At 36.4% G+C, this 15,317-nt stretch overlaps 2 protein-coding genes across 2 annotated transcripts in view; one reads left to right on the top strand and one right to left on the bottom strand.

Annotated features, from left to right (window-relative positions):
• Window positions 1-8,267, top strand: part of zgc:158766 (uncharacterized protein LOC100009641 homolog) — a 38,736-nt gene extending 30,469 nt beyond the window's left edge. The window contains exons 20-23 of the mRNA XM_038269460.1: window positions 247-363; window positions 950-1,231; window positions 1,563-1,795; window positions 7,948-8,267. Of these exons, the coding sequence (XP_038125388.1) occupies window positions 247-363; window positions 950-1,231; window positions 1,563-1,795; window positions 7,948-7,953 (638 nt within the window). The 3' untranslated portion in view covers window positions 7,954-8,267. The remainder of the gene's footprint in view (window positions 1-246; window positions 364-949; window positions 1,232-1,562; window positions 1,796-7,947) is intronic.
• si:ch211-269k10.4 (uncharacterized protein LOC100150242 homolog) lies at window positions 8,023-15,236 on the bottom strand. Its single transcript, XM_038269461.1, has 6 exons — window positions 15,122-15,236; window positions 13,465-13,655; window positions 9,301-9,420; window positions 9,157-9,213; window positions 8,959-9,066; window positions 8,023-8,849 (listed from the first exon to the last, which is right to left on the bottom strand). The coding sequence occupies exons 2-6, from the start codon at window positions 13,639-13,641 to the stop codon at window positions 8,757-8,759; spliced, it is 555 nt and encodes a 184-aa protein (XP_038125389.1). The 5' UTR covers window positions 13,642-13,655; window positions 15,122-15,236; the 3' UTR covers window positions 8,023-8,756.
• Window positions 15,237-15,317: the final 81 nt, after the last annotated feature.

Raw genomic sequence — 15,317 nt, 5'->3', positions numbered from 1 at the left:
TTTGCGCATCTATAACAAGGCTGTCAGAATAGTGACTGAATCTGTAAAAAACACAGTCAAAATCTTGTAAAAAAAATTATGAAACACCAATGTAGTCAGGTTAAATTATTTTTGACTTGATTTTAGTCTAATCCATCATTAATTTGAGGCACTTAAAATCAAAGTAAAATAACATTACATCCTTTTGTATATAGAAATCACATCAGTTTTTTTTTTACCTTTTCTTTAAATTTGTGTCAATTGTAGAGCTGCGCATGCAGGAGATGGTTTCCATGGGGATTGGAAATAAGCCTTTCATGGACATTAAGCCCAGTGATGCAGCCATCAGTGACAGAGCCATTGACTACATCATGAAGGGGACAGGTAAGCACTTCTATTTAGATTTTATTCTTTTCTGTTCTCATAAAACCAACCATATTTTACTTCGTTTTTATTTAGAGGAGATTCAAAAAATATTTTAAGAGTAGATTCTATATATAAGGTTCAAATAATCATCATCTTACCTGCAGTGATGATGTTACTTTAAATGTAATAGAGTGAACTTATAGTTTGAAAGTTGGGTTCATTAGATTTATAATAGGACAGAGTGATTATTTAAAGGAAGTGTATCGTAATAATCTACAATAAATGAAATTTGAGAATGAAGTTCCTCTCTGGTAAGTTGTAAGGGAACTTCTCTCTAAAGTCTCTTTCTTCATCTGAGGTACTTGCTAAGACCTGCTGCTGTAGGTTAGGCTCTCAGTGCTAATAGGAACTCAGCCGTCGATAAACTCAAGAAATGCTTATTTTTTCCTCTGAAACCAAAACAAATGATCTCAGAAAACATTGCCTAATTCACATCAGCAAATTATTTTCCTTCCTCAGTATTAGGAAAGACTCATTCCTTTTCATTTCAACCTTTCATCTACAATTCTGGCATCTAATATGTTTTTTGTCTCTGCACTATCAGAGTGCCGAACCAGGGCGTCCATCGCCGTGTCGTCGTTTGAACACTGTGCTGCATTTAAGAGGCCCCACTCCACCATCTCCAACAGCAGCACCTCCTCCTCCAGCAGCCACTCGTCTTCCTCTCTGCTGGGCTCACTTAACCTTCACCTTTACTCCTCGCCGTCCCACCCACACTCACACCCGTACCCGATGGGCAGCGTTGCCTCCTTTGCCCAGTGGCCGTATGACTGCATAGAGGAGGACGAGCTGGAGCAGGACGTCGGGAACAGCCAGCCCTCCATGAGTCAGTGATGTGCTTGTTTTAAGTATTTATTTATTTGTTTTTGTCAGATTTACTCTTTTCTTTTTTAGAATATGGTAGATTCAATAAAGTTGATTTGTACAATGCATCCATAGGCTAGAAGTTTTTTAATTGAAGGTCAAAAACAATAATAATAAGGTATTAAAATTTCTCTCTTCCTAAGTGTGTGTTTTTGGAGCCACCACTAGAGGCCGCCAAAAGCAAACCTAACATTTCCATGAACAGCTTCACTTAAACAATCTCAATGAGTGGGAAAAATTAAAACTTTTTTCTTCTGTTTTAATTCCTACAATATTTGCTCTGTTTCTTTCAGTTACTGAAAGCTCAGAGACCTCTTCCTCCCAGTGCAACTCCACTGACAGTGTAACTGGGCTGAGCACCCTCACCATCCCTGAACCCCCCAGTGCCATCATGGAGACGTTTAACAACAACAACAATGAGCTACCTGATTTCCTCCACTCCTCTCCTCCTCCCTCTGTCGCCTCTACATCATTGTTTCCCAAGGATGAGGACCACCAAGCACAGGGCACCAACTTCATCACAGCAGTAAGTATTTGATTGGTTGTTGGCTGTTTTATCCAAATTTCAGCAGCAATCACACTCTGTGCTGCATGTGAGAGCTTGTTGATGCAGAACATCTCTCTGGGTATTTCTTCTCTGTAGTTGGACTCCTGTCCTCTGATTAGTTCAGATGATTTTTCAAATTTTTCATTTTTTCTGCTACAGCTGCAAAATAAAGGTTGTTTTAGTGGCTAAGAGAAAAAAATGCATTTACCTTTTAGAAACACATGTTGTATACATTTTTCACCAAAATGTTATTGATATTGTTTGGATTTCAAACAAGAAAAAAGCTAATAGAATGGTCTTCTTTTTTCAGACAATAAGTAAAACTAGAACATTTACAGCAATGAAACCCTAACCCTAACTTCCCTAAAATGGGGCCGCTATCTGTCTGTCCCTCTGTCTCAATCTAATGTTATTACAAACCGGAGCCTGAACAGTCAAACCTTGCTCTTTTTTGGTTTTGTGGTTCTGTTACAATTAGCAGAAGAAATTAAATAAAATGTAAACTTTTTGCTCACTTCTGTTTTTTGATAGAACTTTTAAACCTTTTCTTTTACCAGCCACAAAAAAGTCATAAGAAAATAACTAAGACAGATGTATTTGTCATTTTGTTTACACAAGTGTAAAACAAAAAGAAATTTTATTTAGAACAGCTCTCTGGACAATTTCATTTTTTTCTTAAAAGTGCAGCCTTGAAAAATAGTAAAAATATATGTAAAAACATTAACATAAAAATATATGACTGTAAATTTACAGTTCTAACATGTTCAGATTTTTTTTTTTTTATATAAAACAGGAGATGTCGAAGAGTTTTCATGTTATTTTTTTTTTTTTCATTTCATGGTTTTTGTCTGAAGAGCCAACACTTTGGATAAATAAAGCTACTTAAATTGCCAGCATGTGGCACATTTAGGCATTCACATCTTGGGAAGAACCTTAAGATGTTTGGTCTTTTGGATGTAATAACGGTTATATAGTTGGCCCTTTAAACAGGCTATAATGGCAGCTCCAGTTAGAGGTTGACACACTTTTTTGTAGGAATGAGTATAAAAGCATTGCTTTTAATGATGCTTTTGAATCATTCATTTTCCTCTAAGGTTGTCTTTTTTTATTTCTATTATTATGTTAGGATTTCCTTTACAATTATTATCAGAAACTTCAACACAAAAACTGTTGTCACACCATGAAGCACAGTCGTACATCCACAGTCCCTTAGTGAGTCGGCTCCAGCTAATAACCATCTACAAGCTTCTGAAACAGTTCTGGTTGAATATTTTCAAGCAGGGAATGATATCAGCATCCTGATGCATTCCTCATAATTTACAGCTGGTTCCCAGTTATTAAGTTTAGAAAAACACTCTTCTCTTCCTCCAAATGTTTTTCGTTAAAAAGTGGCAAAAAAGTTAAACAATACTGTGATCTGACCAAAAAAAAAGAGTTCTGCTTGTCCTTGTGTTTTTCCAGAATTACCATAAAGTCAAAGCACCACCTGGGGCAATTAACCAGCAGGGGCCCAACCTGTAAGGTGACTCGCTGGTTGCCCCGAGGATATTTATGCAGGCTTGAAATTAAATAATTTGGATTTATTGTGGAAAAAATGTCAAAAATCGTGACTTAGAACACCATAACTTCTGCTCCCCTTTTCATACACAAGAATACGTAGATCCATCCAGAGATGCAGTGCTGAGCAGCGGGGGATATGAAGCAGAGCTATGAAAGCTGAGTTAAAAAATGGGAAAGGTATTTTAAATACTGGGCAGTTTGATCTTTAATGGGCGGAACAGTTGTTCAGTCCAGGGATATTGGCCTGTCTCGTCCATTACACGATAAATAAAAACAACAAAATAACACCGCAGCAGGGAAACATGGCTGATTTCTAAGCAGCTGTCATCCACAGAGTTGAAGCCTGGTGACTCAGACCAGGAAATTGTAGGATACAGCTAATTATCTATTAACCCAGCTTGAGGTGGAGGAGTGCCTTCAGGGGGTCAGGGGGGTGTCCTGCCCCAAGTGGAGGAGTTTAAGTATCTTGGGATCTTGTTCACGAATGAGGGAAGAAGGGAGCGGGAGATCGACAGGCGGATTGGTGCAGCGTCTGCCGTCTGCCGTGAAGCGGGCGCTGTACCGGTCCGTCGTGGTGAAGAGAGAGCTGAGTCAAAAAGCGAAGCTCTCGATTTACCGGTCGATCTACGTTCCTACCCTCATCTATGGTCATGAACTCTGGGTCATGACCGAAATAACGAGATCGCGGATACAAGCGGCCGAAATGGGTTTCCTCCGTAGGGTGGCTGGGCTCTCCCTTAGAGATGAGTGAGAAGCTCGGTCATCCGGGAGGGACTCGGAGTAGAGCCGCTGCTCCTCCACATCGAGAGGAGCCAGTTGAGGTGGCTTGGGCATCTGTTTAGGATGCCTCCTGGACGCCTCCCTGGTGAGGTGTTCCGGGCACGTCCCACCGGGGGGAGGCCCCGGGGAAGACCCAGGACACGCTGGAGAGACTATGTTTCTCGGCTGGCCTGGGAACGCCTTGGGGTTCCTCCTGAAGAGCTGGAAGAAGTGGCTGGGGAGAGGGAAGTCTGGGCCTCCCTTCTTAAGCTGCTGCCCCCCGCGACCCGACCCCGGATAAGCGGAGGAAGATGGATGGATGGATGGATGGATGGATGGATGGATGGATGGATGGATGGATGGATGGATGGATGGATGGATGGATGGATGGATGGATGGATGGATGGATGGATGGATGGATGGATGGATGAGGTGGAGGATTGGTTTAATAATCATCATCAGTAGAAAAACTTCACCTGATTTAAAAGCTCTGGTTGTGATGGTAAAAAGTATAAATCCTCTCTGGGAGCTTTTAGCTGGATTTGCATCAAGATACAAAACATATTTGACCCTAAGTTCTGTCATGGCTGCAGTCATCACAGTCATACACGCAGAAAGAAAACCTGGGAAATATAATCTATCTATTGGTGACTTTCTTTCTGCCCTGATTCTCAACATTCAGCCCTCGGTTGTTTAAGGTGCAGTATTAAGAAAAATGAACCTAATAGAAATCATTTCCCTTTTTGTTCTCTGAACAATTTGTTTAATGTGTAAAACTATAAACTAAACTGATTAAGCAAAGATACAGTTTTTTTCAAATTAAAACCTAAATAATATTCTTCATATATAGTTCTTAATAACTGCAATATCACACAGATAAAGTAAAAACAGAAGATAGAAAATGAAATGAAAAAGAAATGCCCAGGATAAGGGTCTGTGGTATATTCAAGCCCCAAAACTTAAGTTTCCTTTTATCTACAGAAGAGTTTTTATAGATGCTGCAGACGCTCAGTGCAAACAAGACTGCTCTGTTTCACGGCAACAACAGAATATATTTAGGAAAGAAGGAACATTGTCATATAATCAACGTTAATCAAATATTTGGAAATCTCTCATCATGAAGAAAATAATTACGTTTTTTTTGGATCTGACTATTTGAAAAAGATTCAAGTTTAATTAGAATGATAAAAAGGTTTTTCTAAATCACTCAGCAGCTGGATGATGTTGGATGCAATGTTTTTCCATCTTTTATATATATATATATATATATATATATATATATATATATATATATATATATATATATATATATATATATATATATATATATATATATATATATATATATATATATATATATATATATATATATATATATATTATATATATATATTTAAGAAAGGTAAATTTACAGCGAAGTGTTTATTAATGAAACAAAATCTAAATTTTTCTGATAACAAAGAGGGAGGTTTAAAGGGATATTGCACCTTTATGATTCCGTCCTTTAAGGAGCTAAAAGTTATAACTATACATTGCAGCAGTGTTGCTGATTTAGAGACGTCAACCATTTTGTATTAAGCACTGGGGTGCAGGTGCATTAAATTACAGATCTCTCCTGAACAACATGTAGCAGTGGAGGCCAGGAGAGGGACGACAGTAAAAGCTGTCAGGGCTTAGAGCAGGGTCCCCTGTCTAAAGTTGGTATGGGGCCCCCAAATTGGCTAGGTCTACCACTGGTCTGTCCTCTGTCTCTGTGGTCATCTGCAATTTTCAGTCGAATATGAAGCTGTTGTTCTGAGGTGGAGGTAAAAACTCTTACAATCTGTGGCAATGTAAAACAACAGGAATTGAAACAACTTGAAAAAGTTGAAGAAACATCTTGCTGTCTTCGATTGAAGCCTGTTGTGATAAACAAAGATTAAATAACAAAAAACCTGAATATTAAACTTATTTTCCAAGATAAGATGGTTAGATGACTAAAACATTGTTTGATTTTATTTTTGTTTGAAATAATCTCTTGCATTTTATAATTATTGATAACAACACTTAATCATTTATTCTAAAATGTGATTGTTTTTACATAATGAAGTGTTACATGGAGATCCTGTAACTGTGGCCCAGAAGTACAGATCCTCTCCCATGTAAAGAGGGAACGTTTCAATGTTTGAAATATGGACATAATTTGATAAAGAGAACAAGTTTACAAAACTTAAGCAATGACAGTGCAAGCTAAGAATATTCCTCTAGGAAGTTCAGGGTTGAGAAATTCAACCTCAACCCTGTTGAATATTTGTACACTTTCCATATTAGTTGTTTGATGTAAGCTTTTCACCATAACCGTCTCTGTATTTCGTAACCTTCCTGTAATTTAGAAGAAAAAGGGAAAGAAAAACAAGTTTAATTTATATTTTAAAAAGTCTTTTCTGACTATTCTTTTTAATTATCTTTCTGTCTGTTCACTAGCTCTGTTGTTGGAGTTGATTTTCCATCTGAGCAAATATGAGGGTATTTAAAGCTTTAGGTTTTTATACTTTTTTATATATTGGTTGTTGTTTTGCTTTCGGCAGAGAAAAACCGCTCACATAGCTGTCAGCCTCTCCACAGTGGTCTGACTGCTTGGGTTAAACTCTGTAAGTAAGCTCAGTCACACCAGTGGATGCCTCTGTTAGTCTCCTTCCAGTTCCATTAACAATTGTATAAAAACACTCGGCTGTCGCACTAATCTGAGTAATAACATTTTGGTTGCCTGTGTTCATGTTGCATGGCGTCTTGTTCTGATGGGTTCAGCAGGCTCTTTCCCTGATCGGGTGTGCAATCCTGTGATCTTCTGTCCTTTGGCTGCTTTTTTTATTCTGTGAAACTGACATCAGTGGAAACAGCTTAGCATGTTTAAACATATGCATGCCGTGGTACAACCGTTATTTATGACCCTGAGGTGCAACCTTATTCTGTCTACCACAACTCATTTTCTGTTAAACCATAAATCGTTTTAGTTGTAAACTACACACAATATAAATATACAACATTGTAAGAAAGTTTGCATTGAGAACTATTAACTGATATTATTATCTATTAATAATTAGGTTATCATTTAATAAATTGTGATAGCATTATTAGGCCCGAGCAGTGAAAGCGCTGCAAAGGCCTATTGTAATTCTAGTTTTTTTTATTTTTTTATTTTTTTATTTAATTTATTTGAAGTGTCCCCTGCCTCATGGCTTAAATTGACTTATTTAGGTTCATTTATTTCTTGGTATCTAAAAATTTTCTTATTTTGCTTTTTTAATTTTCTTTTTACCCTTGATGTCCTTAATAATTCAATATTTTCTTTACAGTTTTTGAAAATGTTTTTTTTTCTTTTTCAAAAAAAACTATAAATAGGGTTCCTGAATTTATAATTCATTTATTCCAGATTTTTTTCTTTAGCATGCTGCCATTTTATTAGCAGGAACGATAAACTAAAAAGAATGAGGACATGATTTGTTTTTTAAATAGTGTATAAATGTATAAACAACAGAGAAAATGAAATGAAATGACCAAAAATAAATTTTTTTGTGATCATTATTATGTAACTTCTACATTATGCAAAATATAAACGAAGTTTTATTTAGTTGTTCATCCTTGTGACACATACCCAAATAAGTTTTTGTGACATGAGGTTTCACTTCTTAAAAAACTGCTTTAGTTTGCCAGTTGCCTTGTTTGGCGTGCCCAGCGCTGCATGTTCATAAAGTAGAACTTTAAATGCTGCAACATATTTATGTTCACATAAACTGTCTTTTCATAAGTGCTTCTCTCTCTTTTCTTTGCAGTTGTGACGTTTTCAAGTCACGGAGCGTATTCCACACAAGAGGAAGAAAAAACAAATGGAAAGAAGGAAGAGTCGATTTTGGAGCACTAAGACTTTATTAAACAAAAACCCACTAACACATGATATTTGAATAAATGTCTTCGTCATGGTACTTCAGAGGTCTGTACATTTGATATAACAAGATAGTATGTGTTTATATTGTAGATGTATTTTACATATAAGGTAGCGGACCGTTTCGGACAATGCTGCATGGTTGTATTCTTGTGATTTTCAGTTTACATGTTTGTACAGATTAATAAAAAGATTCAAGCTGTTTTGGCATTTCTTTGTCTAATACATTGAAAATTGCTGTAAACGTTTTTGGCTAATGGAGGTTTAAGAGTGTTGTGACTCTACGCCTGAGACCAAGTGGCAGATATTTCCACTGATAATAGAGTGTGAACTCAAAACCACACACACAGAGCCCTCTGCGTGAAGAGACAAAGAACTGCAAAGGGAGACCCACTACTGCCGTTACCAAAAGAGGTGCATATAGTTCGAGGACCATGAGGTGTGGTTTTTGCCTTCATATGAGGGGAGCTGACATTTGTTACCACAGTTCTTGCATTTTGCAATCCAAGTCAAAACATCAGACGCAGACCACAACCTGGGCTGAGCTGCAGGGGCTTCTTCCTTCAGCAAAGGCAACAGACACAAAGCCACACATGAAAGCATATAAGTTGTCACTGGCCGCTCTAAAGCCTTCTGTTCCCCTTTTTTCTATGCACAATTAGCTTCTCTGTACACAATTAACTTATTTTATCCTTTTATTCATTTTCCTTTTTTTTCTTTGAAGAGCCAGTAGCAAAGGACTACAGAGAGTAGTACTTCGAGTCCCAACACGCACAGCCCCAGCACTTCAATCTGCAATAAACAAAAACATTGATTAACAAACAATATTCATGCATTTGAGATATTTTTAGGTTAGATTCTAATAATTTATGCCTTACAATCTGTTTTGGGTTATTCTTACTTTAAAAAACGGATCGTCTCCTAGTTGCCACTGAGCCAGGTCGACGCTTGTTAGAATGGCTCCGAATAAGGCTACAACAATGCAGCCCAGGTTAACGGCAAATGAGACCTACAATACAGGGATAAAAGCACTTTTGATGGATTGGTTGCTTTTTTATTTCATTTTTCTCGAGCTGTAAAACTGATCAGTTTGACTCACATTCAGTAACAGCGGGTATTTGAACAGCAAGTTGGAAATGAGCCCCACTATTACAAACTGCAGTGAAGGAGAAGGCAAGTTAGACACCCTTGTATTGTATTATTATTATTTATGCTTTATTTTTGGTTGAAAACAAACACTTACAAGGATTCCAGTCAGCAGTGGGACTCTAAACAGTATGAAATAGGTATCATGTATATCGTGTGTTGCAGCACAGAGAATCCCCATGGCAACACTGAGGATGCCGCTCATTAGCTGCAGAGACTGAGAAGACAAAGTGGAGAGCAAAGAAAATGTATTAGATAGCATAATAAGCTGGGAAATGTAGTTGAATGTGTGACATTGTGAGTAACACTGAATGCGAAGTTACTACAGTATGAGAATTCTCAATGTTTAAGGCAAAAATATTTAAGTAAAAACCCATCAATCTATTCCTCAAATGTATTTATACATTGGGGTATCATATGTAGTTTGCAACACTTGCAATAATTGTTTCAGATGATTTTTTTTATATAAGAAGTGATATATTCCAGTCCCTGCTGGTGAAATCCAGGGTAGGTTAAAAAAAAAACATTCTGGGCTGTCAAAAAGCTAAGCTTCAGTGAGACATTTATTATAAATTTGCAACAACAAAAAAGCCTGCTAACAAAGAGTGGTGAACACAGTGGTTCGTCTTGATTTTTTCATCATACAATCTAAAATCATAAAATATCATTTTAGTGTATAAAGTGTGTTTAAAATGGTTCCTCCAGGATTGCTTTGTCTTTAGGTATGAGTTCCCATAGACTCAGGCTTATCAACAGTACCCCATCATAATGATGTTGCTTCCATTATGTATCGGTGTGAAGCTGTCTCTTTTGACCAGAGCACCTTAAATCAAGTGTTTCACTCGTCCCCTTGATGCACTTTTGCAACTTTATACAAGATGTCTAGCAATATCCCTTCAGCAATAGCTCTCTTTGTTGATGGATTTAACAGAGCTAATGAAACTTCAAATTTATTTAGTTTTTTTAACCAAACCCTGCATCACAGCCTAATCTTTGACTATGCTGGTGTGTTATTCACAATGCTGTTTTTTTCACAAATGTCCTAATACAAAATTATACAGTTACAAGCATGGATTCTGTTGGATCTTAGTCAGCGGCGTGCTCTGGATGTATTGGATTTTTAACTGTGCAAAAGGTTGTATCAGTTTATTAAACAGAGTATAGATTTATACATGTTTCTGTTGCATTTGTTTGTGCGGGGATCATTTAGATTGCTACTGAATTTTGAACCACTGACTTTATAAAAAACATTTTCTAACAGTGGATTTGTTTTCACTGCTGGAGAATAAATTAAGTAAGCTCTCAGTGTTAGATCATAATGCTGTTTATTTCAAGGCCTTTAACAGGTCTTCATTCTGATTCACTTGGCGTACTTATTTTTCTATATTCCAGTGTTATTGTGACTGCAATATCTTTTTATGGACATTATAAAATCATAAATTTGAGTAGAATGAATTTATCGATTCAGGTCGCATTATTAGTTTGGCGATATATCTCACTAAAGATACAGGATTAGATAAGATTTTTCTTTTTTTGCATGCTATTTAGGGTTGTTGTTTTATTTACTGTGAAAAGGCTCCCTGGTGATACATATACATGCAAGATAAGAAAAAAAAGAAGAAGTACAACAAGAACAGTGCACCCTAAACAACAAACCAGAGTCTGTTAAATACACCGGATCTTTACAAGACAAAAAAGGTGTGACTGCAGCTTACTTTTAGACTGCTTCTCTATAAAGTGTGAAACTTCAGTTTTTACACATACTTAAGGCACAAAGAAACGCACTTCAGTACTTCCTCTTAACACTGCCCCGAAGAGCACAAAAAAAACACCACTGCGCTCTGCATGTCTATCTGTTTTATCTCAGCCTCCATCTTGACCTCTCTGCTGTATCTCGGATTAAATGTTTCTTAATTCTTGGTGCTTTTTCCTCAGAGTGAATACAATCTGTCTGCAGTTTTACAGTACAGACAAAAGGCCTCTCCTGCCTTCATATTAAAATTAGATGAGATGCAGTTGTCCTAGAAACACAAGCCTGAATGTAGGACATTTAAACCTTCAACTGCTCTCGGCAGAGCAATCTCTCCCATCAGCGGGTGTGGGTGTTTGTGATACTTAAGTGAACGATGATCTCAATAAAAAAAAAAGTTGTTTCATAATTTATACTGTTGAGTTTATATGTTTACTGTATAGCAGCATTTCTAGGATTTCTGGTCACTTTTTGGAAAAATTAATTATGCTTTTTTCTCCATCATCTATGGTTGTGAAACAACTGAACATGTTCAGAAGTTTACCTAACCTAGTTCTTGGTGAATCCTGCTTTAACGTCTAAAGTATTTTCTGCTTGTTGTTAAAGTGCACCATGCATCATGAAAAAAAGCCTCAAGTTCCTGTGAGCTGTTGGTCTGCCATGTACTGCCACTGCACGTCCTAAATCTTGCCAAACTTGCTCTATGATACAGAGGTTAGAAGATCAACATAAAAACAGAGGCTTCAGTGGCTGCTGATGAGAGAAGGATATATTTCACGCTTTTTTCCCCATATTTTATTCTCTAATAAGCAGTTGCATTAATATCCCTTTGCTTTTTGTAGCTTGAAAATCCCCCAAAACCACTGACCCGCGCCCGTGTTTCACACACATCTAGAACATTGTGCTTTGATTAGCATTTATGGTCTCTTCACTGTCCTGAGGTCAGTCTGTCTGCTGTTTGGCATTATTTCTGTCTTGCTCTTTCAGGTTCCTCTTTATTACCTAGAAATTCATACATTTTCTTTTTTACACCATTAATAGTTTTAATAACATTAGTTTATTTGCTGTTGCTGTGCAGCCAATAATGTAACACTTGCCAAGTGGGGGGGGGGGGGGGGGGGGGGGGGCAAATAACATCAAGTAAATTCTAACAGTAATAGAAAATGGTAACCGACCTGTACATATATAGAGCTTTTTCAAATTAGGAGACTTGACCAAAGTGGTTTAGACTACATTTATTCATGCACAGACTTATAGTGGCAAGTTACGTTATAGCCACAGCTGACAGAAGCGAGGCTGCCGTACACATTCACCACCATCAATAGGCAATGCTATGAAGGTAAAAGTGGTTCATTATATCAACACTTGTATTTTGGATATGTACACTTCTAAACTATGAGGTGAAATGGTATACAGTAAAATTTGTTATCTTTTACATCTGAATAATTAGCTGTACAAAAAAATAAAATCACACAAATGCAAATCAATTTGAGCTTGTTAGTAAAATGTTCACTTTTGTAGCTGAAGTGTCTTGCCCAAGGACACAACAAGAATAAAAGCCAGAGTCAGGATTTGGACCGACAACGTCACCTTTAAAAAATTATAATTTTGATTAAAACCTTTAAAAATATAATCATTTCAGCTGCTAAAGGAAGAAAACAATTTTGTTTTCAGTATTTATAACTCTGTTATTTCTTTTTCATAGCTGTCATCTGCAGTCATAAAGAATGTTTTCTCCTCTGTAGTATCTCAATAATAAAGGTTTCATCGGTGTGTTTTCCACAATTAGTTTTTTTTAAATATTGTTTATTTGTTTAAAAATCCTAATGTTTAATTTCATTTATTGAAGAATATTATTCAACTGATAAATGTTAAGCCTAAAGGATAGTTTGTGAGGTTGAGAATACCGGTTGGCCGCTCTGTCTTGACTAAAGATTTATGTATGTTTTCTAAGGTTAATATTTTAGAAATATTCTTGTATTTAAAATGATCACCTAATTGACTTATGATATTATTGGTTGCTGCACTGTGGCTTAATTTCAACAGCATCCCTCATTTTCTGCTTAATGCCATTGAACTGCATCCAACACCTTCCATCCAGGTGCGGTGCTGGATAGATAAACATAAAAACGTTCATCAGGAGCACAGAAAACCGCTTATTTTATACACAGAATACCTACATGTTTACAGATCACAGTGGTGAATGATTGATCTTAGTGGCCATCTTAACAAAGCATTTTAGCTGCATAAAATTCTACATTTCTTGGTTGTGTGTGCTTCCGATCAGCATCATTTAGATATTGAGTAAAAAAAAGGCAGTTTTTGCTCAGCCTTAAGTTGAAAAATGTATGTAATTTTGGTGTAATTAAAAATGTCAAAATGAGACATGTTCCCTGTATGTGTTTTTTATGATTTAAAAAGAGCTAATATTTAAACATCAATAACTCTCCCACGGTATGTAAAATCACTGTATGTGTTTTAGTTATCATAATCATTTTTCCACAATCTTACCCCCAACACAGCTGGTTGTTTCTGCAGCAAGTTGTGCAGTTCCCCTTTTTTTTCTGGGAGCATCTCTGAAGCCTGGTAATATCGGATCAGACTAGGCGGCGCAGGAGCCTGTCTCCTTCCTGGTTGCAGTGGTATGTCTTCCTCATGGATGTCCAGGTCTACATCAGCAGAGGCCATGTTGCTTCTTTTACCTGGAGGGATCATTTTAGGATTATCTGTATTGCAATGCTTTTATTTCATTTCAGCAACGTTATCAAAACGTGACAAATCCAACTTTGAGGCTTTGGCCTGAAAGCTGCAGTTAAAGTGAAAACTCAACGAAATAAACATCTTTAAATAAAGTTGTTAACATTATTATAGATGTGCAGGACAACCTAAATGTTGATGTTTTTAGTGTCCAAATAGTGAGAACTAATTGTCAGGAAATTTGAATATTAAATAAAACATTAAAGTTATCTTATAAAGAAAATTGTGATTCTAAGGCTGGTAACTGAAAATGTAATTTTATAACAAAAAAGGCCCTTCACAAATACATTAAGAGAAAGGTTTCTGCCAAAGAGGCTGGCTAACAGAAGGCTTTATCCAAAAACTGCTATTATAGAATTAAGTAGAGAGGAAAAGCGTTGCACAGAAAATTTGCGGCAAACAGACATCAAATAAATATATAGTATTCATTTAGAAAATCTATCTGGAGTGACTTAAAAAGCTATAAAAATTCATTAAGCTTGGAGTCAAGTGTGAATTTTCCACAGTCAGCAATGATCTGGAGGAGCTATGTCTCAGCAGATTTTGACTTGTTTTCTTGTTTCCTGCCCAATGGATATGCACATTTTATTTATTAGCAATACCGTCATAAGTACTGATACCAGATGAACTGGAGGCCGCTGTTAAAGCCATCTGGGCTTCAGTAACACCTCAACAGAATCATAGGTTTATCACCAAAGCATCCTGACTGTTTCATTGATTCATCCTAAATAAAAACCCAGAGCAAGGACTGAAGGTATACTGTGTAGTTCATGAAGAATTTTTCAATAGTTTTATTTCTGTATAAATAATTTTTGTTTGGTTTGGGGTGTAACATATCCATATTCTAAATTAGCAAAAGTAAACGAATTGAATTTGTTACTCTGTCTGATGAATCTACTGTTCCTTTTTAAATTAATTTGTTCAGATACATTTTTCAAGGATTTACTGAACCTTAGCTGCATTATGTGGTCTAATACTATATATGATTATGAAAAAAAACTAATTATTATCTGACATAATGCACAAGAAATATTAAATAACACTTCATGCATATTGCATTTTATACAGCATCGACTGCTACCATAAAAGAAATGGCTTTACACAGTCATAAACAGCCGATCATTGTATTCATAATAGGGAGATATACATATAGGTTTAAAATTGGTATGCTAAGACAACAACAAGAAATGTGACACACTGCAAAGCAAACAGCTCGTAACCAGACATAAAGAACTGTGGATAAAATAATATTTGATGAAACAAATTACATTTGCATCATTGATCTATAATTTAATAAGCAGAACAATATACCAATAAGTATCTAAGCTCATAAACACATTTTGCTTGAACTATTAACGAAACCACTTTGCTTTTGAATTTAATAAAAATCTAGAAAAGACAAAATTCTTACCAGTTGAGGAGTATTTATTTCGCTCCCTGTCTCAAACTAGGGCCTCACTCGATAGTAAAAATTTCTACTTCCTAAAACCCTCACACATGAGGTCATCGCCCACTAACTTCCTCACCCTGACACTCATCTACAAAGGTGCTCAATTTGGTCAAACGGTGCTTTTTCTATAATCTTTCTATGTTTTCCTTATTAAATG

This window comes from Cyprinodon tularosa, unplaced genomic scaffold (assembly GCF_016077235.1).
Source record: "Cyprinodon tularosa strain WSP-4 unplaced genomic scaffold, ASM1607723v1 ctg73, whole genome shotgun sequence".
Taxonomy (NCBI): Eukaryota; Metazoa; Chordata; class Actinopteri; order Cyprinodontiformes; family Cyprinodontidae; genus Cyprinodon; species Cyprinodon tularosa.
The sequence above is the reverse complement of the archived record's forward strand: the minus strand, read 5'-3'. Positions and strand labels throughout refer to the sequence as shown.

Excerpts from the sequence above, each read along its gene's own strand:
- si:ch211-269k10.4 (XM_038269461.1), bottom strand. The coding sequence starts at position 13,641 with ATGGCCTCTGCTGATGTAGACCTGGACATCCATGAGGAAGACATACCA. Across the intron at positions 9,214-9,300 it reads CACTGCTGACTGGAATCCTT|TTTGTAATAGTGGGGCTCAT; the intron begins GTAAGTGTTTGT and ends CCTTCACTGCAG. Across the intron at positions 8,850-8,958 it reads GAGACGATCCGTTTTTTAAA|ATTGAAGTGCTGGGGCTGTG; the intron begins GTAAGAATAACC and ends TGTTTATTGCAG.